Genomic DNA, 27,618 nt, shown 5'->3' on the forward strand with positions numbered 1-27,618 from the left:
GGACACTGACAAACTGGAACGTGTCCAGAGGAGGGCAACCAAAATGGTCAAAGGCCTGGAAACGATGCCTTATGAGGAACGGCTAAGGGAGCTGGGCATGTTTAGCCTGGAGAAGAGGAGGTTAAGGGAGGGAGAAAGGTTGTTTTCTGTTTTCTGCTGCTCCAGAGAAGCAGACACGGAGCAATGGATCCGAACTACAAGAAAGAAGATTCCACCTAAACATTAGGAAGAACTTCCTGACAGTAAGAGCTGTTTGACAGTGGAATTTGCTGCCAAGGAGTGTGGTGGAGTCTCCTTCTTTGGAGGTCTTTAAGCAGAGGCTTGACAACCATATGTCAGGAGTGCTCTGATGGTGTTTCCTGCTTGGCAGGGGGTTGGACTCGATGGCCCTTGTGGTCTCTTCCAACTCGATGATTCTGTGATTCTATGACAGGCGGCTGTCCAACCCCTGCTTAAAGGCTTCCAAAGAAGGACAGTCTGTTCCCCTGTCCAACTTCTCTTGCTGCCAGCAAGTGCTTCCTAATACTTGATGGGACTCTCCTTCTGGGTAATTTGAGTCTGATCCCTGGAGCAGCAAAGAAAAAAGCTTGTTCCATGACGACCTCCTTTTACACACACACACACACACACACACACACACACACAACCAGGAACGAGTGTTTGGCCACACTGCCCTGTTAGGGACATAGAAAATAAATTTTATTCTCCGCTTAGGTGCCCACACTGCGGCTGCATCCCTAACCACGACCCCCATGGGAAGAGCGCAGCCGGCATCCCTCGAGACAGACCTCCTCCGCCCGTTGCCAGAGTCCGTGCTCGTTGCCGCAGAGGGGGAGGAGGAGGAGCGATGGCAGCGGCGGCGGTGGCGGCAGCGGCCCAGGCTTGGCTCTTTGACATACTCAACAAAAACAAATGGGGGGGAAATAATAATAATATCATATTCCAGAGACAGGACCCCCCCTCCCCGCACCTGCCCACCCCCACGCTGTCCCCCTCCTGCCTGCTGCGGGTGGGGGGGCCACGGAGCCTTGCAGAGGCAGGCAGGCGGACGGGCAGGCGGGGGGCAAGGCCGCGGGCTTGGCGGTGCTGGGAGCCAGAGGTGGCGCCGTTGAGGTCAAGGCTGCGCTCCAGCGGTGGCGGGCACCGGCGAGCCCAGAGTGTTTGGAGAGGAGATGACGGGGGAGGCTGCCAGGCTGCCGATGGGCTGAGAGGCGGACATGGAGGCGATCCCTGCAAGAGAGAGGGAGGAAGAGGGCACAGCGTCAGGGCCCCAGTGGAAGGGGGTGGGGGAGCAGGGGCCCATCAGCCCTCCCTCGGGTCCCACGTGCCCCACGCCAGAGCAGTGTTACTGCCTTGAATGCAGTCAACACAGCTTCCTTCTTTTAGGTAACATGCTGCTCTGTTTGAATACAAAATTATTATTATTATTATTATTATTATTATTATTATTATTATTACTACTACTACTACTACTACTACTACTACTACTACTATGGTATTTGTTGCTCTATAAGATTCATTTTTTCCCTCCTAAAAAGTAAGGGGAAATGTGTGTGCGTCTTATGGAGCGAATGCAGGCTGCGCAGCTATCCCAGAAGCCAGAACAGCAAGAGGGATTGCTGCTTCCGCTGCACAGCGATCCCTCTTGCTGTTCTGGCTTCTGAGATTCAGAATATTTTTTTTCTTGTTTTCCTCCTCCAAAAACTAGGTGCGTCTTGTGGTCTGGTGCGTCTTATAGAGTGAAAAATGTATTTATTATTTATACCCCGCCCATCTGGCTGAGTTTCCCCAGCCACTCTGGGCGGCTCCCAATCGAGTGTTAAAAACAATACAGCATTAAAAATTAAAAACTTCCCTAAACAGGGCTGCCTTCAGATGTCTTCTAAAAGTCAGGTAGTTGTTTATCGCTTTGACATCTGATGGGAGGGTGTTCCACAGGGCGGGCGCCACTACCGAGAAGGCCCTCTGCCTGGTTCCCTGGAACCTCACTTTGCGCAATGAGGGAACTGCCAGAAGGCCCTTGCTGCTAGATACTTAGATTAGCTGCTGAAGATTCTGCATTTTTCTGTATTACTTCCTTCTTTTCACTATTATTTTTGCCACTGTCCAGATAGCCATTTACTTCATTTTCAGAATCCCGTAAAACCTTGGCTGTCATTTTTTTTTCAGGTGTGGAAAAAACAGTTCTACTTTGCTCCCTTCCACTGCAGCAACACTGAAAGCTGAAGGAAATGATTTATTTAAAAGCGGACAATTTGGAGAGGCCGTCCTCAGATACTCAGAAGCAATTGAAAATGTAATTAGTTCTGGAATCCAAAGTCCAGAGGATCTAAGTATTTTGTATTCAAACAGAGCAGCATGTTACCTAAAGGAAGGAAACTGCGTTGACTGCATTCAAGACGGTAACAGTGCACTAGAACTTCATCCATATGCTCTGAAACCTCTTCTGTGTGAGCCATGCCAGAGCAGGGCAGACACGGGCACCCCTGGCTCCAGAAACCTACCTGCCAACATGCTGGAGGAGCTGACGGGCGTGTTAGCTGCCGAGAGCACCGTGGAGGAGCCCATCCTGGCCGGATCTTTCACTATTGGATCTGGACAGGAGAGAACAGAAATGAGATGGGGGTGGAGTTGGAAGGGAACCCCCAGGGGGATCTAATGTCAGGGGCTGGGTGGGTGCAGAGAAATGGTGGGGGCACCAGGTGGGGAGCCCCCAAAGGAACCAAGAGAGGGAGAAGGGTCAGAGCCTGGGGAATGGCGGTGGGGCGACTCTTGAGTGGTCAAAGGGGGAGAGGACCGCAGGGAGATGGCGCCGGAAGCTGGAGCAGCAACAGGGTTTAGTGAGCAGGAAGAGGCTGTGGCAGAGAGCAGTCCAGACTCAGAGAAAGGAGACAGAGGGGAGACCGGCTGCTGAAGAATCCAGGGAGTCTCTCCCTCCTGCTGCAACCAGCTCCCTTCCCCCTTGGTCTCCCAGAACACACAGAAATGAAAAGAGCGGAGGAGAGGTTGGCTGCATGCAGACACAGTCTTCGATTGCTTGGGGGAAACCCTGGAGAGGAGGGGACTGTGGAAAGGTGTGGGGGGGTGACATTCAGTCCTCACAATTGCCTCATCGGGGAAAGACCTACTGGGAAGGCTTGCCGTGATCACGAGGCCTGTGCTGGTCCCCACCGCCTGCCAAGCCAAAGAGCACCCCAATAGCTACTGGAGCAGGAGGGAGAGCTTTGGGGTCCCCAGAGGGCAAGGGGCCCTGGGGGAAGGGGGAGGCACCGGCAGGGCCTGCAGAGCTTGGGCAGAGCCCGAGGCGAGACCAGGAGTGCACGATGGGTGCTTGAAGACACCGCCGCAGGGTCGTGGGCAAAGGCCTGGGAGAAATGGCCTGGCACCCCTCATGGCAGTCGTGCACTGGGCCACAGACCCTCAGGCAGGTAAGCAAAAGGAGAACGGGCAGGGTGGAGCAACTGGCCAGCTAGAACCTGGTGTCCGAGTGTGCCATTGTAGGGGGAGGCAGGGGGGGTCCTCACCTGGAGGGCTGCGGCCTGATCCGAGGTGGGAGCAGAGCAGCAGTTTTCCCACCATGGAACCATTCAGCAATGGGTCCCCAGACGGATGGGCACCCGGGTGGCAGGTGGCCCTGGCTCTGAGAAGGCTGGGAGCCAGGGCCCAATAAGGAGGGGGGCAGGAGGGGAAGTGGGGGGGGCACGTACAGAAGTAAGGGTGCTCCATGGCCTCGCGGGCCGTGAGCCGGGTCTGGTGGTCGTAGCGCAGCAGCTTGTCCAGGAAGTCGAGGGCCTCGGTGCTCACCAAGTGCTGGTTCTCGCTGTGCACGAAGCGCTCCCATCGCTTGCGAGAGTGTCTGGGCGGGAGAGAGACGGGCGGGGGGAGTCACAGGCCTGGCGCTCAAGGGCCCCGAAGCCACACACTGCAAGGCCAGGGCCCAGGGACCTTAACCCACACACCCCACGCACAAGGGAAAGGGGTTTTTGGGGCAGCGCAAGGTCCTTTGTATCTGATTTGAAGCCCCTCTCGCCAAGAGAGCCAAGAGAGAGTGACTCTGGCCTGGCAAGGAACGGAATCACAGAAGGGTCCCCCAAAGGTCATCCAGCCCAACCCCTGCAATGTCCTGGCAAGGCCTCCGGGTGCCCCGCGCTCACCTGCCAAGGATGTCATTGAAGCGGGGGTCCAGTTCAATGTTGTACTTGTCAATGTAGTCATAGAGGTCCTCTGTGCCCAAGACCTTTGCGATCCGCACCAACTGGGAAGGGAGGGGGAGGAGACGGTGAGAAACCACAGGACGGGGGGGGGGGGAGCAGAGAGGAGACAGGATCCTACCCAAGCACCGAGCGAAGGGAGCGGACAGGGCACAGCCCGGCTAGAACTGAAGCAGGTGCATAATTCTTGGAAGTAAGAAATAGGCTTAGGGGCAGAATATGGGCTACTAAATATTAAGGATTAGAATATTAATAAAGGAGAAGAGCTTAGTAAATTTTAGGAGTCTATATTATTAGAAATATGAATTTGGAGAACTGTCATACAGGTGATTAAACGAAATTCAGTTAGAGGGGATGCAAGGAAGTCAGTTATTAATGTTATGAGAATTAGGTATCTGAAGAAATAATTCTTTTTTGTGTTTAGTTTACTATATTGTAAAGTGTTTTTCTTTGTTGTGTGTTTTGTACAGTGGTACCTCGGGTTAAGTACTTAATTCGTTCCAGAGGTCCATTCTTAACGTGAAACTGTTCTTAACCTGAAGCACCACTTTAGCTAATGGGGCCTCCTGCTGCCACCGCACGATTTCTGTTCTCATCCTGAAGCAAAGTTCTTAACCCAAGGTACTATTTCTGGGTTAGCAGAGTCTGTAACCTGAAGCGTATGTAACCCAAGGTACCACTCTAATGACCCCCCCCCAGACAAACTGCCTGTTTCCTCCTCCCCCTTGGGCAAAAGCCAGAACCAAAATGAGAATTTGCCTCACCTGGTCATAGTTGTCATGTCCGTGGAAGAAGGGCTCCTTGCGGAATATCATACTGGCCAGCATGCAGCCCAAGCTCCACATGTCCAGACTGTAGTCATACATCTGCAGAAGGAAAGGGGGGGAGAGCAGTGAAGCAACTGGGGGGGGTGCAGGGAGAGAGCCACCAAGAGAGGACACCTTCCCCCTCCCCTGCCCCAGAACCAAGCTTTCACAAGGCTACAAACACCTTCGCCCCCTGCCCAGCCTTGCCCACCCCTCTGTTTCCATCAGCTCAGACCATCTCCAGCTGAACCCACTGCCGTGGGCAGGCCCCCCGGGGACACCAACCCCCTGCCCCATTCCTCTGGAGAACCAGGTGGCATGGATGGTCCAGCCCATGCCTGCCCCAAGCAGCATCTCCAGCAAACTCCCTTGTTTTGAGGTGCCAGGGCAGCAGTGCGCCCTCTCTGCACGCAGGCGACCCCAGGCTCTCTCCCGGGGATGGAGAAAGGGCCCTGGGGTGCCCTCCTGCTCTCCCTCCGCCTGGAAGGGATGGGCTGGGCGCCAGGCAGCGCTGCGGAGCAAGGCCCTGGCCTCCAACCTACCTGGTAGTCCACCAGGAGCTCTGGACCCTTGAAGTACCGGGAGGCCACTCGCACGTTGTACTCTTGCCCCGGGTGGTAGAACTCGGCCAGGCCCCAGTCGATCAGGCGCAGCTGCAGGCAGGGAAGGGAGAGGCCAGGGGGGCCCTGAGCGCCAGAGGAAGCCAGGAGGGAGGGGGGAGAGGACCCCCACCCTGGTCCCAGCAGCCAGGAGCAGACAGCCTGCCCAAGGGAGCCTGCTTTCAAGGAAACGGATCTGAAGAGTGTGCTGTTGATTACTATGTGCAATTCAACAGACAGGTTTTTTCACATTGTTTGAATTCGACAGATCGTTTGTTTTTTGCTTGTTGTGGTGCTGTGGGGGTTAAACCACAGAGCCTAGGACTTGCCGATCAGAAGGTCGGCAGTTCGAATCCCCGCGACGGGCTGAGCTCCCGTTGCTCAGTCCCAGCTCCTGCCAACCTAGCAATTCAAAAGCACATCAAAGTGCAAGTAGATAAATAGGTACCGCTCTGGCGGGAAGGTAAACGGCGTTTCCGTGCGCTGCTCTGGTTCGCCAGAAGCGGCTTAGTCCTGCTGGCCACATGACCCGGAAGCTGTATGCCGGCTCCCTCGGCCAGTAAAGCGAGATGTCGGCCACGACTGGACCTAATGGTCAGGGGTCCCTTTACCTTTACATCTTTTTAGCTCTGTGTGATTTATCTGTACTTTAATTTTTTGCAAGCCGACATGAGCCCTGCTTCTGGCGGGTGGGGTGGAGATGGGGCATAAATACATAGGTAATCTTGGGCACAGTGCTCGATGTGTCTCCAGACTGTGGCAAACACTCCCTAGCCGGACACTGCTGGACCGGCCGACTGGCCTTGAGCCAGCTGGCTGTGCCAGGTGAGGAAACCTCCATGGCTCCTCGCGACACTCACCCCGCAACGGCCTTACCTTCCGGTGCTCGTGGTCTATCATCACGTTGTGAGGCTTGACGTCCCGGTGCATGACACCCATGCTGTGGCAGTAATCCAGGGCCTGCAGAGAAAGAGGGAAAGAGAGGTGGGCAGCGGCAAACAGGCCGCGTTTGGAAGAGCGTCCTTGCCTTGCCTCAAAAGAAGAGCCATGCAAGGAAGCAGCTCTGGGTTCAGGATCTGGCCCCTTGGCCAGCCTACCCCCACGACCACACAAGTTCTCTCCCAGCCCTGGCTGGAGTCGACAGGGAGCGGATCTGGGGCTTTCTGCATTCTCCTAAGCCACAGGCAAAGCTGGAGAAAGACTGGACGCCACGAATAGCAACAAGCATGCGCACAGCCTCTCTTGGGCTCCTGGGTCACACGTCAGGGGCCCCTGCTCTGCGCCCCACCCCGGCATAGTCACTGTGGGGCTAAGCAAAGCGCAGATTGGCTCATCTCCCCCACCCAATTCCCCTGTGCTCAGTTCCTTACCTTCAAGATTTCATACATGTAGAACCGGATGTCAAAGTCCGAGAGCGTCTGATACAATTGCTTGGAAGAAAAGAGATATTGCAGAAGTGCCATTAGCAAGACAACCCCCAGAGCTCTGGGCTTGATCTGTTTCCGGCAGCAAGGCTCTGCCCTGGCATCTGCAATGCGCTGCCAGCACAGCAGCTCTCGACTTATGCTCAGAGCACCTCTCTGCGCATTGCCGAGGGATCACAACAACCCGCCTGGTCTGGAAGGATGCTGAAGGGCTTCAAGGTTAGAGGGCTTAAAACGGAGACTTTGCAGCCCGCCCTGCTCACAGCAAAGCTGAAGGATGACTTTCACACACGTCCCCTCCAAACGGGATCACAGAATTGTGGAGTTGGAAGGGACCCTGAGAGTCATCTAGTCCATCCCCTGCAATGCAGGAATTGCAGCTAACGAATCCCTAATCCAGAAGGCCACCCAACTTCTCCAACCAAGGAGAACTCCGCCGCCTTCCGAGGGAGCACGTTCCACAGCCGAATGGCTCTTACTGTCAGAAAGTTCTTCCTAACGTTTAGTCATAATAATAATAATTTACTATTTATACCCCGCCCATCTGGCTGGGCTTCCCCAGCCACTCTGGGCGGCTTCCGACACAATATTAAAATACAGTAATGCATCAAACATCAAAAGCTTCCCTAAAGAGGGCCGCCTTCAGATGTCGTCTAAAAGTCTGGTAGTTGTTGTTCTCTTTGACATCTGATGGGAGGGCATTCCACAGGGCGGGTGCCACTACCGAGAAGGCCCTCTGCCTGGTTCCCTGTAGCTTTGCTTCTCGCAGTGAGGGAACCGCCAGAAGGCCCTTGGCGCTGGACCTCAGTGTCCGGGCAGAACGATGGGGGTGGAGACGCTCCTTCAGGTCTACTGGACCGAGGCCGGTCAGACCAACACTTTGAATTGTGCTCGGAATCACCTTCCTTGCAATTTGTATCCATCGGTTTGGGTTCTGCACTCTGGAGCAGAAAACAAGCCTGCTCCATCTTCCATGTGGCAGCCCTTCGGATGTAATCTCTTCAAGAATGTTCTCTTTTTGCAACGCACTGCAGAACCATCAGGAAGGAGGCAGCCTTAAGTCTCCCTCTGGCTATGTCTCACCACCTGAAACCCCAACACTTCCAGGGCCTGAGCCCAGGGCGAGGGATGGGTCTGTAGGAGAAGGGAGTAGCATCGAATCCATCTGGGAGCCGCTGTCTCACCTCATCTCCTGCAGGCTGCCTGTGCCGCCCCCTTCCCCTAACGGCACATCGCCATCTCCTGCACTGAAACCATCTCCTCAAATGGGAGAAGAACCAGCCACTGCCCAGCCGAGAGACGGCTCTGCCGTCCCTCAGCCTCGCTGGCATGTCCGGGAGAAGAAGAAGAAGCGTTTGGATTTGATATCCCGCTTTATCACTACCCGAAGGAATCTCAAAGCGGCTCACAATCTCCTTTGCCTTCCTCTCCCACAACAAACACCCTGTGAGGTGAGTGGGGCTGAGAGACTTCAGAGAAGTGTGACTGGCCCAAGGTCACCCAGCAGCTGCAGGTGGAGGAGTAGGGAAGCGAACCCGGTTCACCAGATTACGAGACTACCGCTCTTAACCACCACACCACACTGGGAGGAAATAGGCTTCCTAGGACTAAGAGACCAAAGGAATAGCAGACAGAAAAACCCATTTGACTGCTCTCAGATGGGTTTTATGGTGGTGGCCTAGGAAAGAAAGCATCGCACACATGGCCCAAACAAGGACAGGGCTCTTTAATCTGGAAATTAAATTAGCCAAAGGAAATGGGGCAGGGAGGAACTGAGCTAACAGCTGGGCCTGCGTAACTGCCTTTGGATGACATCTGCTCTCCACACCTTTCAGGTGGTATTTGTCTGTCTGTGTGTGTGTGTGTGTGTGTGTGTGTGTCATGGGCAACAGATAGAAGGAGGGGCAACAGTGAGGAGCTGGAGGGGGGAGACCTGAATGAAGCTGACACCACATCCCTCCCCCAAGTCAGGCCATCACTGACTCCAAGTCAAAGATGGGTTTTCCAGCAGCCCTGGAACAGAAGGGTGACATTGCGCTGCGTCTCCAGGACTTTAGACCCATAGTTAAGCTCCACCCCACCCCACCTAATACACATGCACACACATCAGAAAGTGAGGAGACACCCAGAGGCATCGCATCACCCAACCGGCCTCCACTCACCTTAAAATCTGTATTGTTGACATGCTCAAAGACCAGGGCGGGTGTCCGGGACTGCAGAGCCAGCGCAGAGCATTCCAGGGCAGGAGAGAGAGAAAACAGAGAATGACCAGAATGGTTTAGTCTCAAAGCTGTGAGAAGGGGCAGAGAGCACAGTCTTCCTTCTCCCCTCGCCCCCCCAAAAGCTACTGTAGCCACGCTGCATCTATGGGGCAGGTGAGCCAGGATGGGGGTGGGCTGAAGGGAGACAGCAGCCCCCTGAGAAGCCCCCCAGCTCAGTTCTGGGGGATCACCAATGGCTAGGATTCTTGAAAAAGAAGCTGGGCAGGGAAGACTTGGGTCTGATGCGCAGAGGTGCCTGTTCCCCTCTGAAGCAGGACCGCAGGCTGAGTGGCAGAACACCTGCTCTGCGTGCAGAAGGGCCCAGGGTCCACCCCAATGGCATTTCCAGGTAGGGCTGGCAGAGATGCCTTGCCTGGAAACCTGGAATCCTGGTCAGGGTAGACAATACTGAGCTATGTTCCTAAGGGGTCCTGAAGCACACAATTAACCTGTCCTAGGGGGCTCTAGGCCTGGGCTCCAGCAGCCAAGAAAGAACGGCTGGATTTCATTTCATTTCACTTTGTATACTGCCTTTCTATATTACAGTGGTACCTCGGGTTAAGTACTTAATTTGTTCCACAGGTCCGTACTTAACCTGATACTGTTCTTAACCTGAAGCACCACTTTAGCTAATGGGGCCTCCTGCTGCCGCCGCGCCGCCAGAGCACAATTTCTGTTCTCATTCTGAAGCAAAGTTCTTAACCCGAGGTACTATTTCTGGGTTCGCGGAGTTTGTAACCTGAAGCGTCTGTAACCTGAAGCGTATGTAACCTGAGGTACCACTGTACTATGCACAAGGCAGTTTGCAGGCTGAAGAAACAACCAAGCAGACGGCAAAGATCACACACCTAATAACCATCTGAGCCAATACAAGAATGGAAGCATAACTTTAAAATAAACAGCTTATATCTGGATCCCAGGGAGAGGCCCTGCAGAAGCTGCCCTGACACACTCTGCTAGCCTGGAGCTTGGAACAAAGTAGGCTATGGGCTGTGGATAAAAATAAACACCCCAAATAGCCTGATATATACTACTACTACTACTACTACTAATAATAATAATAATAATAATAATAATAATAATATTTATTTATACCCCGCCCATCTGGCTGTGTCTCCCCAGCCACCCTGGGCAGCTTCCAACAAAGTACCAAAATACAGTAGTCTGTTAAACATTAAAAGTTTCCCTAAACAGGGCTGCCTTCAGATGTCTTCTAAAAATCTGACAGTTGTTTTTCTCTTTGACATGTGGTAGGAGGGCGTTCCGCAGGGCGGGCGCCACCACCGAGAAGGCCCTCTGCCTGGTTCCCTGTAACCTCACTTCTCGCAATGAGGGAACCGCCAGAAGGCCCTCGGCGCTGGACCTCAGTGTCCGGGCAGAACGATGGGGGTGGAGACACTCCTTCAGGTATACTGGATCGAGGCCATTTAGGGCTTTCAAGGTCAGCACCAACATTTTGAATTGTGCTCGGAAACGTAATGGATCAGGGAGCCAAGAGCTCACCTAGACCTCCCCTCTGGCCAAAAGGCAGCCCCCTCCAGGCAGAGGCTGAGCTAGGGTGGCCCACCAGGAGAGGGCAGCCTGGGGGTCCCAGAAGGGCGCAGGCTCAGCAGGCAGCTCCAGGTTCCAGGAGGAAGGAACATGGCAGAGAGGGGGAATGCTCTTCCCAGCCACAAAATGACAACTCCCGGTGTTGTTTTTTTGCCCAGCATGGCTGCCTTGCTGGAGGCAGGCCGCGTCTCTGGGATCCAGGTGGAGAGAAGCCAGGGAGGTTTCCATGCCCCACTTACAAGAACTTCCTGCCTCTTTTGAAAATCAGCTTGAAAGGGGACCAGCTGCCTTGCGCTTCATCGAGCGCCGTGCGCATGAATGCTGCCACACACACACACACACACACACACCAGCTCTTACCACGGGGTCCTTGACTATGTCTAGAAGGCTGATAATGTTGGGGCCTCCTCGGAGATTTTCGAGGATCTTGATCTCACGCTTGATTTTCTTCTTTTTTACTGGCTGAAAAAGAGAGTGCAACACAGTCGTTGTCGCAAAGGTCCGGAATCAAGGCAACCGGGAGCACAGAGCACTTTGCACACTCAAACGCACACTGAGCTCCGGTTTTGTTTTATGGTTCTTGGCTGAGGATCGCAGCACCTGCAATTCCACGGCAAAGGTGAGAGGATGGAGGAGGCGGGGGTCCAAAGGCCCCCCGAGGACATGAACTCCACCTGGGACTTCCTCAGGTTTCCTAGCCTTTAGGAGACGAGGCTGTTCAATGCAATTTCAAGCTTTGCTTTTGCAATTAAGATGCATAAACACAAAATCCTCCTCTTTCTTTTGAATCTGTTAGGAATTTATATTTAATTCTGGGTTTTTCCCCCCTGCCAGATAAATTTAGACAATGCTTTCCGCCATTCTTTAAAACATTTAATATTATCAATAATTGGTAAAGCTTGGAATAAAAACATCATCTTTGGCAATACATTCATCTTACCCACCGATATTCGGCCCATTAATGACAATTTTAGACTTAACCAGATCTCAAGATCTCTCTTAATTTCATCCCATAATTTATCATAATTATCTTTATATAAATTCAAAATTTTCACTGATAAATTCACACCCAAATATTTCACTTTCTTCACAAAAACAAGGCCTGTCTTTTCTTGAAGGATTTTTCTCTCCTCATTATCTAAATTTCCCCCCCAACACTTTGGTTTTGCTCTTATTTAACTTGAATCCTGCTACTTGCCCGAACTCCTGAACCAGCTCCAATGCTTTTACTGCACTGGAGTCTGGATCTTGCAAAGTGAACACCAAATCATCAGCAAAGCAGAAACATCACCTTTCAAGCGGTTGTAGCACTTTACGTCTGCCCCCTCAGCAGCCTCTACAACACCCCTGCGAGGTAGACAGCTGTTGTCCCCATGCAGGGGTTTGCCCGCAGTTGCCTAGCAAGTGCCCGCCAGGAGTGAGATTTGAACTGGAAACCTCCCAGCCCAACCCCTGGCCAAAGAGACACCACCACACCCGCCAAAAAGAAGGGGTCACAGGCAAGAAATTCAGGTCCTCTTGCTCCCCACCCACCTTGAGGATTTTCACCACGACTTTCTCGTTGTTGGTGATGTTGATGGCTTCGAAGACCTCGCTGTATTTGCCACGGCCAAGCTTCCGAACAAGCTGGTAGTCATCTTGATTGCTGTTGGAGAAGAAGAAGGGTTTTTTTTCAAAGAGGTTGGCATGCTCAGGTGGGCTGCCTGTGGGCTAATCCAGCAGAGCTCTGATGTTCCCCTACCCCCATTCCACGACGTGCGACTCGTAGTCCCAATATTCACGGGGCCTCTGTGTGTTGACGTCCGCATAGACCCTCGCTCGGCTTGGCACCGGGCCCGACATGCTCTCCCAGCCTGGAGGTCAGCGCCTCAATTGCTCTGGGGAAAAGGGGGAGGAGAGGATAAGCACAGGGGCATTAGAGAAAGGAACCGAAGGTCATTATTAGGCACTAAGATAAAAGAGAAGAGGGAGGGGAAAGGGGGTATAGCAGTTAGAGTGTCAGACTTGGACCTGGGAGACAGGGGTTCGAATCTCCCCACTCGCTCAGCCATGAAGCTCGCTGTCTCTTGGCCCAGCCTGCCTCGCAGGGTTGTTGTGGAGCTTAAGTGAGCGAGAGGGAGAACCATGTTTGCCATGATTCCCTCCTTGGAGGGGGAAATCGGGGTGTAAATGCAGTAAGTAAATGATAAATGAAAGCTCTTCTCCCCAGCTCTTTTGCTCAGAACAACAAAGCAAACCCAGAAGCCGCCGAAATAGCTCTGAAGGGTCTCCTCTAAGTTGGGGCACTTGTAAAGCAAGGGCTGGGTTGGTGGCAAGAGAGAGCCCAGGAGGAGAGGAGGCAGCAAGAAGCACCAGCAATGGGAACCTGGAAGGCCCACCTGCCCATGCTCACACAGGGGGCACACGCCTCGCTGTCTACCAGTCTTGCCCCTTGGCTGCCCAAGCCCTCAGGATGAGACCTGAAACAGCAAGAGCAAGAGGCCTGCACCCTCATGTTCTCAAGGAGCCAGCATGGTGGATGGATGTGGAGACTGCATCCATAGTATCACGTCACAGGGGCTGAAGTTCTGGGGATGGTGTGCATATGCAAAAAAAGCTCTCTACCTTCTGCACATTCAATTTGTGCAATTTCAACCAGCCAGCCTTCAACAACTTAGTTGAAATCGTTCACGCCAAACACATGTAATCTGTGGTCGTAAACTGATCTGGGAGCAGGGTGGGGTGCCTGATAGCACCTCAGCTCATTGCCTGCTGTCAGGGAACTGCCATCAGCTCAGAGGCAAGAGGTGGAAGGGCAGTTGTGTTATAGGGAACCTCCGAAAGTCTTGCGAAGCAGTTCCTCCTCTGGCCAGGAGGAAAGCCCCACCTCCAGTGGGGAGGAGGTGGTGGGACCAGGGGATGCTAGAGAGAGCCTCAACACCGATCCTGAGCAAGCCGGAGGGGAGGGAAGTACCCCTTTGCCAGCGCCCACCCTGCGCAGTAGGTTTCGGCGCAGGGAGGGGAGGAGAAGGTTGGGGGTCAAGCGACTGTTATGCTGGGGAAGGTACAAGGACCGGCCACTCCCAGATTCTGCTAGCGACTGAGCAGACATGGACTTGCAACGCTCTTCACTGTAAATAGTTTTGCACGAAGAATAAAGCCTGGAAAAGACAGGTCAGAGTCTTGCCTGTTTGCTCTCGAGTAACTACACCGGCATCTGACACCTGCCTTGATCAATCTGAACAGCCGTGGCTCTCCGAGTTTCAAGCAGGAGTGTTTTCCCAACCCTGCATGGTGATGCTTGGACCAATCCTGCAGCCTTCTGCATGGAAAGCAGGAAACCACAGGTGGGGTTGGGGGGAGAGCAGCGGGAGCAGACCGCTCTTTCCGAGCAGGGCTGGTGGAGACCTTGCCATTTTCAACCGAGCTGAGGCTCCCTAGACAGAATCAGGCCCAGCCTGGAAGGTGGAGGCAAAGAGGAGCCTGCCTGTTTCCTGTGGTGCTGAGGAACTGGCCTGGGGCTCCAAGCAGACTCTTAGGGATTCTGCCTCCGTTCAGATGCCAGGCTGCCATCGCCGGACAAAGCCCCTCGGGAACAGCCAGCAGGACTCTTGTCAGGGAAAGGAGCCTGCCCTGCGGCCGCTGACTGCCTTCCAGGGAGGCCGGCCGATGCAGGCAGCGCTCAGGCTCTGCAGAGCCAACAACCCTCCTGGCAGCATAAACCCTCCCTCCTCCTCCTCCCGGCACCAAACCCACATACTCTCTGCCCCGGAGGCCAATTAAGCCAGCAACAGGAACCTGCTCTCTCTGCGCTTTCCCCAGTGCCAAGGAGCAATGAAGAGCAGGCCCCAAAGAGCCCCAAATATCTGCTGCTCCACGAAGCCCTTTCAGAGGACACTGTCTGACCCCACACCTGGGACCAAGCTGCCTCCTGCCGCTGCTGGGGATCAGGCCCAGGAAGCGAGGACACCACCCTGGTTTTAATGCCCATCCTGGGCGCAAGCCAGCTTCCCCTTGGCAGGCCGAGCCAAAGGACCAGCCTTCCTGGCCAGGACCTCCATCAGCTCTAAAGCCCAGTGGTCCCCACGCGGACTTCCCAAGCCTCTCCTGGCTGTTTCAGAGTCCGGCGGGAAACTCCAGAGTCTACGGAACTCGCTGACTCAGGAGACAGGAGTGGCCCCCATCCTGGATGGCTTTAAAAGAGGATTAGGCAAGGTTACAGGGAACCAGGCAGAGGGCCTTCTCGGTAGTGGTGCCTGCCCTGTGGAACGCCCTCCCAGCAGGTGTCAAGGCAATAAACAACCATTTTACTTTTAAAAGACAACTGAAGGCAGCCCTCTTTAGGAAAGTTTTTAATGTCTGATGCTGTACTGTTTTTAATATTCAGTTGGAAGCCGCCCAGAGTGGCTGGGGAAACCCAGCCAGATGGGCGGGGTATAAATAATAAATTATTATTATTATTATTATCATCATCATCATCATGGAGAAGAAGAGGGCTATTGATGGCCAACAGCCCTGATGGCTGTGCTCTGCTCCAACAGCCAGAGGCAGCCATGCTTCTGAATCGCAGTTGATGGAACCCGCAGGAGGGGAGAGGGCTGCTCTTGTGCTCGGATCCTGCTTGCGCGTTTCCCATAATGGGCATCTGGTTGGCCACTATGAGAGCAGGAGGCTGGACTAGACGGACCACTGGCCTGATCCAACAGGCTCTTCTTAGGTTCTTATGGCAGGTCAGCCTGGCTCCGTGAGCAGGAAAGTGGACCTGCCTAGAACCCCACAATGGAGGCCAATGCAGAAATCAGCAGAAAGACATCTGTGGTTCCTGCATTACAGGGCATTGGGCTACATGACCTTTGGGTCCCTTCCCAACTGATGACTCCATTTTAATGCCTCCCAACCTGAAGGCCCTGCAGGAGCTCCAACCAACATCCCAGGGGGAGCAGAGAGGAAAGCAAAGCACCTCAAGGGAGTTTTGTCCTAGCACAGAGGAGACCCCTCAGACCATGCCATCTTCCAGCTTTCCCAACAGCCAGCTGCAAAAAGGGATTCCTTTGAGTCAGGTGAGGGCTTGCACGTAGTGAGATGATAGCAATGCACACACACACCCCCTAGCAACTTAGCCAGACTCTGCTGGTTGAATACTATTGGAGCGCCTCAAAATATCAGACTCAGGCTGCAGGTGGTCCCCACCTGTAGGCAGGGAGCTTAAGAGCATCCCCTGGCAGACTGTGCAACAAAAGGCTCACCCGGTCCACCATCCTTTCCCGCAGGCACCAACAAGAGACCCCCAGGAAGTTCACAAGCAGGACTAGAAGGCGTGCTTGTCCCCCAGCACCGGGAATTTCAGCCTCCAATTCACTACCCTGATTAACGCTGTCTGTGCAGACACTAAGAGCTGAGCGAGAGGGACCAAGCTCTGCCCATGGAAAACAGCTTCCTGTGGTATTTTATGTACGACTCTCTCCTGAGAAAGACGCCGGGAAGCTCCCTCTGACAACAGCAGCACCAGACTAGGACGCTCTTTCTGCTTTAAAGGGGGGATCCAAGCGAAGAAGGCCCCCAAGCCACACCTGCTGTCGAGCAAGGCTCCTCCGAGTAATCCCAGCAAAACTCTGCTCTCCTGTGCACCCTGCTCCCAGGCAAATGGGCACCTTGCTAGCAGGCGGAAGAGCAGTTTCTAAGCAGCAGCCAAGCTTGGGATGATGGCCTGGGGGCCCAACACTGGCCCCTTCCCTGGGGTCTCCTTTTCCTTGCAGCCCCGCTTGCCTGGGCACCCACCTCGGCAAATCAGGTGCAAAGCTGTTCATAGGCACTGGTTTCAGCAGCTTCCCAGGAATGAGGCTCTCTCGAATGAGTCTTAGCCACCTGGGACTTGGATTTGCATCCCTCAGAAGTCCTGCTGGGGGTGGGAGGCAGCTGGACCCCTGGACTCTGCCTGCCTGGGCAGGGGCAGCGCCATCCCTCCTGGAGGCTGCAATGTGCAGCTTCAAAGGCGAAGCTCTGAGCGAGCGAAGGAGGGAAGGCTGGCTCAAAGGAAGGCGGCTGAGCAGTGTCTCTGGAGAGCCTCCCCCTCTCCGCCCGTTTGCTTCCAGGAGGAGGAAGAGAGAGGGCAGGCTGGCACACAGAGAACAGGAGAAGCAAGCAGCAAAGGACTGCTCAGCAGGAAGAGGAGGAGGCGGCAGGGGCTGCCAGCGAAAGGGCTTGGCCAGGACTCTCACTAAGGTCAGACCCTCCAAGTGGCCCTATTTTCCAGGGTGGTGCCTGATGTAGAGAAGCTACCCCGATTATTTGATCCAAGATTGTCCCACTTTTCCTTAAAGGTAAAGGTGGCCAACTCTGGGGTTGCGGCGCTCATCTAGCTTTATTGGCCGAGGGAGCCGGTGTACAGCTTCCGGGTCATGTGGCCAGCATGACAAAGCCACTTCTGGCGAACCAGAGCAGCGCACGGAAACGCCGTTTGCCTTCCTGCCTATGTCAAAAACCTTACTGAAATCAAGATACACTATGTCCACAGCATTTCCTTGATCCACCAAGTTTGTAATTCTATCAAAAAAAGAAATCAGATTGGTCTGGCATGACTTATTTTTGAGAAACCCCTGCTGGGTCTTGGTAATCACAGCTTCCTTTTCTAAATGCTCAAAGACCAACTGTTGAATTATCTGTTCTACGACCTTCGCTGGTATCGATGTCAAGCTCTCCAGCTGGGAGTTACTTGGATCTCCCCCCCCCCTTTTTGAAGATGGGGACAACATTTGCCCGCCTCCAGTCTGTAGGGCCCTCACCTGTTCTCCATGAATTCTCAAAGGTTCAGAGATTACATCCGAGAGCTCCTTTCGTACCCTTGGACGCAGCTCATCAGGCCCTGGAGATTTGAATTCATTTAAAGGAGCTAGTTGTTCCCTTACCCCCACTTTTCCTGTCTTGGGCTGCAGCTCCCTCTTTATATCATTTATCACCAGGTTGGGCACCACTTTCCTTTTGGGTGAAGACAGAGGCAAAGTAATATTGAGTAGTTCCGCCTTTTCTCCGACACCCAATAGCATTTCTCCATGTTCCCCACACAGAGGACCTACTACTGTATGTTCAGATCTCTCCCCACCTTTAAAACAACAACTTTACAGCTTAAAATAAAAAAATTCCTTCCAGTAGCACCTTAGAGACCAACTAAGTTTGTTATGGTATGAGCTTCCGTGTGCATGCACACTTCTTCAGATTCGTGCATGCACACGAAAGCTCATACCAATAATAAACTCAGTTGGTCTCTAAGGTGCTACTGGAATTGATTTTTTTATTTTGTTTTGACTACAGCAGACCAACACGGCTACCTACCTGTAACTTTACAGCTGTTTTCATCCTCTGTATTTTAACATCTCTGGATTTTTATATTGTTTCCATTCTAATGTATTAAAGTTTGATTATTTTTTAAATGATGATCTTTTATCTGTTTTTAGCTTCTTGTATTTTACCTGTCTTGTTTTAATTTGTGTAAGCAGCCGCAAGCCCCAGTTCAGGAAAAGGAGGTAAATATTAGAATCAGAGAATTGGACCCTGAAGGATAGTCAGTTGTCTCAGTTATGACAAGCATTCTTCCCTTTAACATGCTACCTCCTCAGAATCACTTCCCAAAAACAACGGAGGAATCCACTTACTCCTAAGCCACAGGCTGCTTTGGGCAATAGGCCAGTGGATTACGAACGCAGCCGCAGGAATGCACTTCTCCACGGCCTCCGTCCCGCCCGGCTCCAGCCCATTCCAGACACAACAAGGAACCCGGAAAGCAGTGCAAGGAAACTGAGCCGGGCCACTAATATCCCCAGCTGACCTCTGTTGACTGGCAAATGAGCACAACACTGATCTAGCAGAGATTGCCAACGCCGAGGCTGCCTTTCACTTGGAAGCAGCGGCCACGCTGGGTAACCCGCAGGTCAAAGATATCCTCTGGAGCCGCAGTGGAGGCCTGAGAAAAACACGGCCCGCTCTGCTGGGAGCCCAAGTCAGAGCGGCTTCGATGCTTGGCTCCAGGAAATGGCACTGCCTTCCTGTCTCCCACAAGCATGGGAGCTGCAAGGGGCCCAAAAGCTCACCTAGGGCAGCCCCCTGCAATGACCAGGAACAGGGAACACAGGAAGCTGCTCAACACAGAGTCAGACTGTTACTCCACACTGAGCGACAGCAGCTCTCCGAGGTTTCAGGCAGGGGTCCTTTCCAGCCCTGCCTGGAGGTGCAGCAGACTTGGGGCTGCTTCTTTTTGTGTTCAAAGCACCCCTGTGGGATGTGCCCCTGAGCCGCTGCCCTTCCTCAAACCGGCACTGCCCAGCAAATGCCCCCAGGATGCAGCAGAGGATGCAAATCAGCTTATAAGTGACCACATGGATCTGTGGAACTTGTACTTGAACTTGTACCTTTGCAAGTACCCTATGGAGTTTGCTCCACGTCTGTGAGGAGCCGATCTTTCAGTTTGGCAGCCCCTGTGAAATGGAAATCTGCCTAGTAATGTTAAGCAGACAGCCTTGTTGTGCTCAAAGGGTTGGTGCTGATCTTAAAAGCCCTAAACAGCCTCGGCCCAGTATACCTGAAGGAGCGTCTCCACCCCCATCGTTCTGCCTGGACACTGAGATCCAGTGCTGAGGGCCTTCTGGCGGTTCCCTCACTGCAAGAAGTGAGGTTTCAGGGAACCAGGCAGAGGGCCTTCTTGGTAGTGGCGCCCACCCTGTGGAACACCCTCCCCTCAGATGTGAAGGAAATATACAACTAACTGACTTTTAGAAGACATCTGAAGGCAGCTCTGTTTAGGGAAATTTTAAATGTTTGATATTTTATTGCTTTTTTATCATTATTAATATTCTGTTGGGAGCCACCCAGAGTGGCTGGTGAAACCCAGACAGATGGGCAGGGTATAAATAATAAGTTGTTGTTGTTGTTGTGCTCTTTCAGACACCTGGTCAAAACTTTTCTGTTTTGACAAACCTACCTAGAAACGTATGCAAGTTTTACTTGGGCTAATGATGATGATGATGATGATGATGTGGCTGACTATATTTGTACCGTATTTTTCGCTCTATAGGACGCACTTTTTCCCCTTCAAAAATGAAGGGGAAATGTGTGTGCGTCCTATGGAGCGAAGACGCCATAGGCCTCCATAGGCGCGCGTCACCTCTCCAGCCGGGAGAGGGTCGCGGGGGGCTGCTTTAGCCCCCCGCGACCCTCTCCCGGCTGGAGAGGTGACGCGCGCCCATGGCAGGAACCTCCATAGGCGCGCGTCACCTCTCCACCCGGGAGAGCGCGCGCGGGGCTAAAGCAGCCCCCCGCGACCCTCTCCCGGCTGGAGAGGTGACACGCGCCCATGGCAGGAGCCTCCATAGGCGCGCGTCACCTCTCCACCCGGGAGAGCGCGCGCGGGGCTAAAGCAGCCCCCCACGACCCTCTCCCGGCTGGAGAGGTGACGCGCGCCTATGGCAGGAGCCTCCATAGGCGCGCGTCACCTCTCCACCCGGGAGAGCGCGCGCGGGGCTAAAGAAGCCATAGCCCCGCGACCCTCTCCCGGCTGGAGAGGTGACGCGCGCCCATGGCAGGAGCCTCCATAGGCGCGCGTCACCTCTCCACCCGGGAGAGCGCGCGCGGGGCTAAAGCAGCCCCCCGCGACCCTCTCCCGGCTGGAGAGGTGACGCGCGCCTATGGCAGGAGCCTCCATAGGCGCGCGTCACCTCTCCACCCGGGAGAGCGCGCGCGGGGCTAAAGAAGCCATAGCCCCGCGACCCTCTCCCAGCTGGAGAAGTGACGCGTGACTATGGCAGCAGCCTCTCCGCTGCGCCTTTCCGCTGCTCCCTGACCTGCTCTTTGGGGCTGGTGGTGGGCTTCCCCCCGCCAGCCCCAAAGAGCAGGTCGAAAGGAACCTGAAGCCTGGAGAGCGAGAGGGGTCAGTGCGCACCGACCCCTCTCGCTCTCCAGGCTTCCAAGGTAGCCGCCTGAACGCACCTTAAACGGCACCTTGTTTTAGAGCGGGAAAACAAGAGGGGGAAAATTCTCCCACTCTCTGCGCAGCGCCTCCTGCCACTTCGCTGAAGGGGCGCTGGGCAGAGAGCGGAATAATTTTTTTTCCCTTGTTCTCCCCCCTCTAAAACAAGGTGCGTCCTATTGTCCGGAGCGTCCTATGGTGCGAAAAATACGGTATACTGACAATTCCTTTATATAACTGCCTAGGGACTCTTTGACTAAGTGGTTGAGAAATTCTTCTAACTAAATAAAATAATGAAAAAGAACTGATTAGAATTTTCTCGTGCTCAGCTGCACACCTGAATGCTAATTCTCTGCCCCTACACTTCCTGAATACTCTTTGTCACATAGGACAGCCGAAGCTCCAGAGCAGGATTTGGCTCACCAAGAATCTCAGCATGTTTGCAATCCTCATTATTGCAGGAGAAAACACAAGTGCTTGCAATTCAGACAGCATCCACTGAAAGCTTGAGCAAAAGAGAGCTTTTCCCACCCACCCCTCCCTGACCACAGTAATCCCTCCCAAAATATTTCAAAGTCTCTATATAGGCAGAACCCAGCAGAAAAGGTCACGCATGCACAACACCCAAATTTGCATGACCTGCCTTGGTTGACCAGGACTTCTGTACGACGGGGTGGTTTTAAACATGTAACTCGAGGCCTGTGTTTACAGTGCTTCGGTGCGTTAAGAAACAGAGTGGAGCCTGAGGCAAGCCACGCATCAAGGTTGTGTGCATTTAAGTCAACACAGCACCTATTTCTGGAAGTGGAGTTCAGCTGGAACTCTGAGAAAGGTCTCGTCTGAGGCTCCTGCACGTGATGAATCACTGCATTTCCTCCACTTCTCTATGCGCAGGCCAAGTGTGGCGAGAAAACCTCAGCGCCAGGCCCTGTCTGCGCATGGCAAAAGAGATGCAGGTTGCCACCTTGGTTCCCCATGTACGCTGCGCACACTCTCTGAATTGGGAACCAGTGTAGTGGTCAGACCAGGACCTGATAGGCCTGGGCTCGTGTCACCACTCGAACACAAAGCTCACTGGGCTAGTCACTCTCTCCGCCTAGCCTACCTCAGAGGGTAGTTGTGAGGATAAAATGGGCCAGGGGAGGGACCTATGTACACCACCTTGAGCTCCTTGCAGGAAAAGGTGGGGTATAGAAATGAATGAATCCAGGACCCGAGAATCAGCATGCAATCCTTGACAACAGCCAGACAGAAGCAGCCAAACACAGGGTGCAAACGGAGCAGGGACAGCAGCAGAGCAAGCTCTCTGTTCACACCAGCACCCAAGCTTGCCTCCGCACCAGCTCACGCTATCCCTCTCACCCCGAGAAAAGCGAGGGTGAGCCCCAGGTCACCGGCAGTGAGTTCGCCAAAGCCTCCTCCTACCTTGAGCCTTGCTTAATCTGCAGCTCCACCGCAGCCTCCGGGAGCCGTCCTGCGAGACGCAGAGCAAGGCACGTGCAGCATTCCAGGCAGGCGGGAGTTTTGGGGGGAGGAAGGGGGTGGGCGGCCGGGCAGAGCTCAGGAGGGGCGGTCAGACGCTTCCACGTGGTCAGCAGGTCTCCATCGGGCCCAGGAGGACAAAACGCAAAGGAGATTCCCAAAAACCCAGGCGCCTCTTCACAGCATCGCCCTGTGCCTGGAAGAACAGCAAAGGCTTAGGCAGCTCATCTTCATCTCCACCACAACACACACGCTTCACCAACAACACAAGCAACAATTCAAAACCTCAGCCGTTGTGAACGGTGTGCTGAGTACGGACCACTCTTCCTCAGCCTGGTGCCCTCCAGGTGTTTTGGACTGCCATTCCCCATAATCCCCTGCCAGCATGGCCACAGGATGCTAGGGCTGATGGGAGTCGTAGTTCAAAGCATCTGGAGGATGCCAAGTTGGGGGAAAGCTCTGGTAGAAGCAAAATCCCAGCAGATAGGCCAGCAACCATCAACTCTGTCCTACTCAGAGGAGACCTCACTTCATTCATTTCAGCAGGTCTACTCTGAGTAACAGTGAGCTGCCATATTACCTGCAGTTTAAATGGAGGCAGGAAAGGGTTATATTTGAGACAGAAACTAAAAGAACAATTTCCTAAAGTAAAAAACATGTAGGGTTCATAAAGGGTTTTGATCATAGACTCACAGAACTGTACAATCATAGAATCTTACAGTTGGAAGGGACCCGATGGTAATCTAGTCCAACCTCTTGCAATGTAGGAATCCCTGGGTGGGCTGAAATCAGCGATCTTCTCGTTAACAACAAGCAGCCCTGACCCACTGTGCCAGAGAGAGCATTGATTGGAAATACTCCTGTCTGCTCCAGTGCCAAGGAATCAAATTCCACTTGGAGAACAGCACCTTCTACTGAGCAGTAATGGGCGAGATATACTTTTCTAAATAAGCAAAATAAATATTGATGGGGTGAGCAGAAAGCAGAGACACACAAAGCAGCCAGCCCAGGCTGCCTGTCAGCTGCTGGGGGCGATTTCTCCAAAGATTGCCTGGGCCTGGTTTGATCCAGCCATTTTTACAGGATCAAGAGAGAGTGTGCGAAGATGGCTCGTCACAGGTCAGTTATGCCTTGATTCAGGCCTAGCCAGCAATGGGGGTGACCTCCAGACTCCCACCAGCCTCAGGAAACAGGGCCAGTGGACAGGAATGGTGGGAACCATATTTGAGACCCCTGCCTTAATTGTCCAGCCATTCAGACCAGGCTTGCTTGCTCTGAAAGTTTAGCACATTCTTACAGATCTTGCACGTATATATCAGGCTCCCGAGCACAACGCAAACCAACGCAGCAATGGGAAGGGCCGCAAAACATCTGTTTTGGATGCAAAAGGTCCCAGGTTCAGTCTTTGCAAAGAGGGCCAGTAACTCGAAATCCTGAAAAGCCAGTCAGTGCAGACAATGCTGAGTGAGATGGACCAACGGTCTGAGTCATAGAGTCGGAAGGGACCCTGAGGGTCATCTAGCCCAAAGCAGGAATCTCAACCAAAGCATCCCTGACAGATGGCCATCCAACCTCTGCTTAAACACTTCCAAGGAAGGAGGAGAGTCCACCACCTCCCACAGAAGACTGTTTCAGCATAAAGCAATTTCCTGTGTTCATGCCTTAGCAACCCTAGGGGTGGAGAGGGGTGGAAGAGAAGAACAAACTCCAACACCCCGAGACCCCAAAATGCTGCAGCGCCATCACTAGACTCCCCGCCTGCCTGCACCCCAGTACTGGCCAGGCTCACTCACAGAGGCAAGAGGCCCATGCAGAAAGATCTCCTGCTTGGACTACTGCAATGCGCTCTATGTGGGGCTACCTTTGAAGGTGACCTGGAAACTACAACTAATCCAGAATGCGGCAGCTAGACTGGTGACTGGGAGCGGCCGCCGAGACCACATAACACTGGTCCTGAGAGATCTAGGTTTCCGAGCACAATTCAAAGTGTTGGTGCTGACCTATAAAGCCCTAAACAGCCTCCGTCCTGTATACCTGAAGGAGTGTCTCCACCCCCATCGTTCTGCCTGGACACTGAGATCCAGCACTGAGGGCCTTCTGGAGGTTCCCTCACTGCGAGAAGTGAGGTTACAGGGAACCAGAGAGAGGGCCTTCTCGGTAGTGGCACCTGCCCTGTGGAATGCCCTCCCTTCAGATGTGAAGGAAATAAGCAGTTATCCTATCTTCAAAACACATCTGAAGGCAGCCCTGTTTAGGGAAGTTTTTAATATTTAATGCAGTATTGTTTTTAACACTCGACTGGGAGCCGCCCAGAGTGGCTGGGGAAACTCAGCCAGATGGGCGGGGTACAAAATAAATTTATTATTATTATTATTATTATTATTATTATTATTATTATTATTATTATGATCTTGCAAAGGGCAGAGTGCAGAAGGCCATCAAAAGATGGGCTGGAGCTCAGTGACTGAGCACAAGACGCCCCTGGTTCAATCCCCAGCATTGCCTTTGAAAGGATCTCTGGAGACAGGACCGGAAAAGGCCACTGTCTGAGAGAATCCAAGGCTCCGCAGCCGGCAGGAGTGGATGGCACTGAGCTAGTCCAGTTCGGCATAAGGCAGAACATCAGCAGATGCAGCACCCGATCCCAGGTGGTCTAACAAGAACCGTTTCCCAAAACTCATGGGTCCTTCCCGATTAATTTCAGCTAAACATTAGGAGAAACTTCCTTATGGCCAGAGCTGATTGACAGCAGAGGAGACTGTCTCCAGAGGTGACAGGCTCTCCTTCGCTGGGGATATTTCAGCAGAGGCCAGGCGTTCATCCGCAGGGATGCTATAGAGCTGAATCAGAGGCTTGTCGTTAGAAGGAAACCTCAAGGGGTCATGTAGTCCAACCCTCTGCAATGCGGCAAAGTCTGGCTCCTGGTACTGGCCAGGGGACCAAAGCCGCACCCCAAAGGCTGCTCCCACTGTCCCCAGGAATAATGTCAAGTCAAGGGGGAGGCCAGTCTGGCCCCACCCATTGGTCAGAGGAGGAGGAGGAGCAGCAGCAGTTGCAGGGGCTTGTTTCTTCATCCCTGGTGGAAAGAACCCTTGGCTCCAACTGCCACTTCTCTGCCCCAGGACAGCAGAAGCAAAGGGAGAGGCCACTCTGCCCACTCACCCACCCCACCCTGTATAGGGAAAGCCAAAGTGGGCAGCTGTTTAAGCAAGACCACCAACAGGGGAAGTTTGGCCTGGCCAGAACTGGGCATGAACGCCCACTTCCGACTCACCACTTTGGCCTGCCAGAATTGAAGGGATCCCTTGACCCTGCAAATTGCAAGAGTCACAACTTGGAAGAAGGGGCCTCGCCTCCATCTTTCCCCTCTGCTTCCCTTGCCTTGTGTGAGCTGCTTTGAGAGGCGAGAGTTGTCGGAGAACAACTCCAGGAAATAAAAGCTGGATCTTGCACGGAGCAGGAGGCGGCTGGAGGAGAGGACCTTCCCAAGGTCCTTTCCAACCCAGCAACTCCCATTAAGTGCTCAAAGTAGCACTCAAACACAGACACAAAGGGGACAGACCTTTCCGGATCACCTGGTTGGGCTGTTGAAAGAGCGCCGTTCCGGCACTGGGCTGTTTGTGCTGAGGACTTTTTATCCGCAAAGGCCAAAGGCAGACCTGCTTAAATCAATGTGCTCCTCTCATGTCACCCAGGCGGCTTATCCTGGGGCATGATCTTGCGCTTAGTTGGCAACAGCCTGTTGCCTGATCCTAAACCGATTAGAGCAGCATTTTCCAAATTCCAGCTGTTTTTGCACTACAACTCCCATCATCCCTAGCTAGCAGGACCAGCGGTCAGGAATGATGGGAACTGTAGTCCAAAAAATAATAATAATAATAATAAATTTTATTTATATCCCGCCCTCCCCAGCCGAAGCTGGGCTCAGGGCGGCTAACAACAATAAAACAAAAAACACACGAAGACCCAAGTTTGGGACACTGGATCAGAGGAACACAGGAAGAAGTTGCCTTGTTCCGAGTCAAACCGTTGCTCCATTTAGTTCAGTATTGTCCACCCTGACAGGCAGCACCTCCCCAGGGTTTCAGGAAGGGAGTTTTGGCCAGTTCTCACAGGAAACGCCCCTGGGGTTTCAACCCGGGACTTTCTGCATGCAAATCAGGTGATCCGCAACTGAGCTCCGGCCCTAAAATAAAAATGCATCTATGCAAACGGAAGAAATGAGAGTTAAGCAAAGAATTGATTCCAGTCGCAGAGTGGGTCTTGTGCGTCTCAGAACTTGTCATTCTTTGATGGGGGGTTATATGCCCTCAGGATGAGGGTCCAGCGCTGGGGATGGGGCAGCTTCGGAGACAACAGGGAAGGTTGGGGTGGGGAATTTGTGGGTGCCAAAGCCCCCCAGCACCATGCCCACCTATCTCAGCAGGCTGCAAAACCCCCAGAGGGAATCTGAGGGGCAGGCACCCTCCCCGTACACCCCCCTACAAGATGGGCACAAGATGGGAGTGGGGGAAAGAAGAGGGGAAAGTGGGGGAAAGAAGAGAGAGAGGACAGGAAGGGCCTCCCCATTGAGAAGGGACCCTTTGCTACCCAAACCTATCCTGACCCCACCCCCAAGCCCACAGATCGTATCCCCCCCATAACTGCCCCACACACTTGACAGGCGAGCGGAGGAGCCAGCTCACTCCTGGGGGAAGAGGACCCTTCGCCTGCCCGCCCCCCCCAAAAAAAAATTTGATGGGCATTGCCATTCAAACAGTGTGTGTGTGCCAGGTCATGTGATCGATTATGTGGGGCAGAGCTTACCTGGAACCCCCCCCCCTATTCAAGTTCGCACCTCTGGAAGGGGGGGCTCTCTCTTCCTCACCCCCTCACTCCACGTCCAGGTAGGAAGGCCTCTGTCTCCCCCCCCCAATTTCCCTCATCCCCCCACAAGTCGCCCCCCCTGCCCTGCTCCAAGGGCCCCCCCCCACCCATATCCTCCACCAACACCCCCCAGGTCCGCCACGGACACGCAGCCTGGCCCCTTCCCCACCCCCAAATGAAGGACCCCCCCTAAGAAGAGGGTCCCCCCCATTTTCCCTTCCCGGCGGCGAAGGGGCTTCTCTCCCCCCCCACCCCCGCTTCATTACCTCGCCGGGCCGCTGAGGCGGCGGCGGCGGCGGCGACCGGGTCGAGCAGGTCTCTCCCGGGTCCGCTCCTGGTGGGAGGAGGGGGGGCAGGGAGGGGGCTGGCCTCTCCCGGGTCCGCTGGGGGGGTGACAATATGGCGGCGGCGGCCGCGGGAGGAGGAGGAGGGAGGGAGGGGCGAGAGAGGGTTTTTTTTCCCCGCCGGGCCGACAGGGGGCGCT

At 53.8% G+C, this 27,618-nt stretch overlaps 1 protein-coding gene across 1 annotated transcript; it reads right to left on the reverse strand.

Annotated features, from left to right (window-relative positions):
* Nucleotides 1-677: 677 nt before the first annotated feature.
* On the reverse strand, nucleotides 678-27,618 carry LOC310766161 (casein kinase II subunit alpha-like). The gene is made up of 14 exons (XM_083622192.1): nucleotides 27,401-27,618; nucleotides 22,212-22,464; nucleotides 12,594-12,729; nucleotides 12,386-12,497; nucleotides 11,213-11,314; nucleotides 9,203-9,253; nucleotides 6,987-7,046; nucleotides 6,493-6,576; nucleotides 5,560-5,670; nucleotides 4,976-5,077; nucleotides 4,155-4,255; nucleotides 3,708-3,856; nucleotides 2,505-2,594; nucleotides 678-1,230 (listed from the first exon to the last, which is right to left on the reverse strand). The coding sequence occupies exons 3-14, from the start codon at nucleotides 12,692-12,694 to the stop codon at nucleotides 1,115-1,117; spliced, it is 1,179 nt and encodes a 392-aa protein (XP_083478318.1). The 5' UTR covers nucleotides 12,695-12,729; nucleotides 22,212-22,464; nucleotides 27,401-27,618; the 3' UTR covers nucleotides 678-1,114.

Source organism: Podarcis filfolensis (genome assembly GCF_964270895.1).
Source record: "Podarcis filfolensis genome assembly, chromosome: 7".
Classification (NCBI taxonomy): Eukaryota; Metazoa; Chordata; class Lepidosauria; order Squamata; family Lacertidae; genus Podarcis; species Podarcis filfolensis.

Excerpts from the sequence above, each read along its gene's own strand:
- LOC310766161 (XM_083622192.1), bottom strand. The coding sequence starts at position 12,694 with ATGTCGGGCCCGGTGCCAAGCCGAGCGAGGGTCTATGCGGACGTCAAC. Across the intron at positions 7,047-9,202 it reads TCAACAATACAGATTTTAAG|CAATTGTATCAGACGCTCTC; the intron begins GTGAGTGGAGGC and ends TTTTCTTCCAAG. Across the intron at positions 6,577-6,986 it reads ACATGTATGAAATCTTGAAG|GCCCTGGATTACTGCCACAG; the intron begins GTAAGGAACTGA and ends CTTTCTCTGCAG.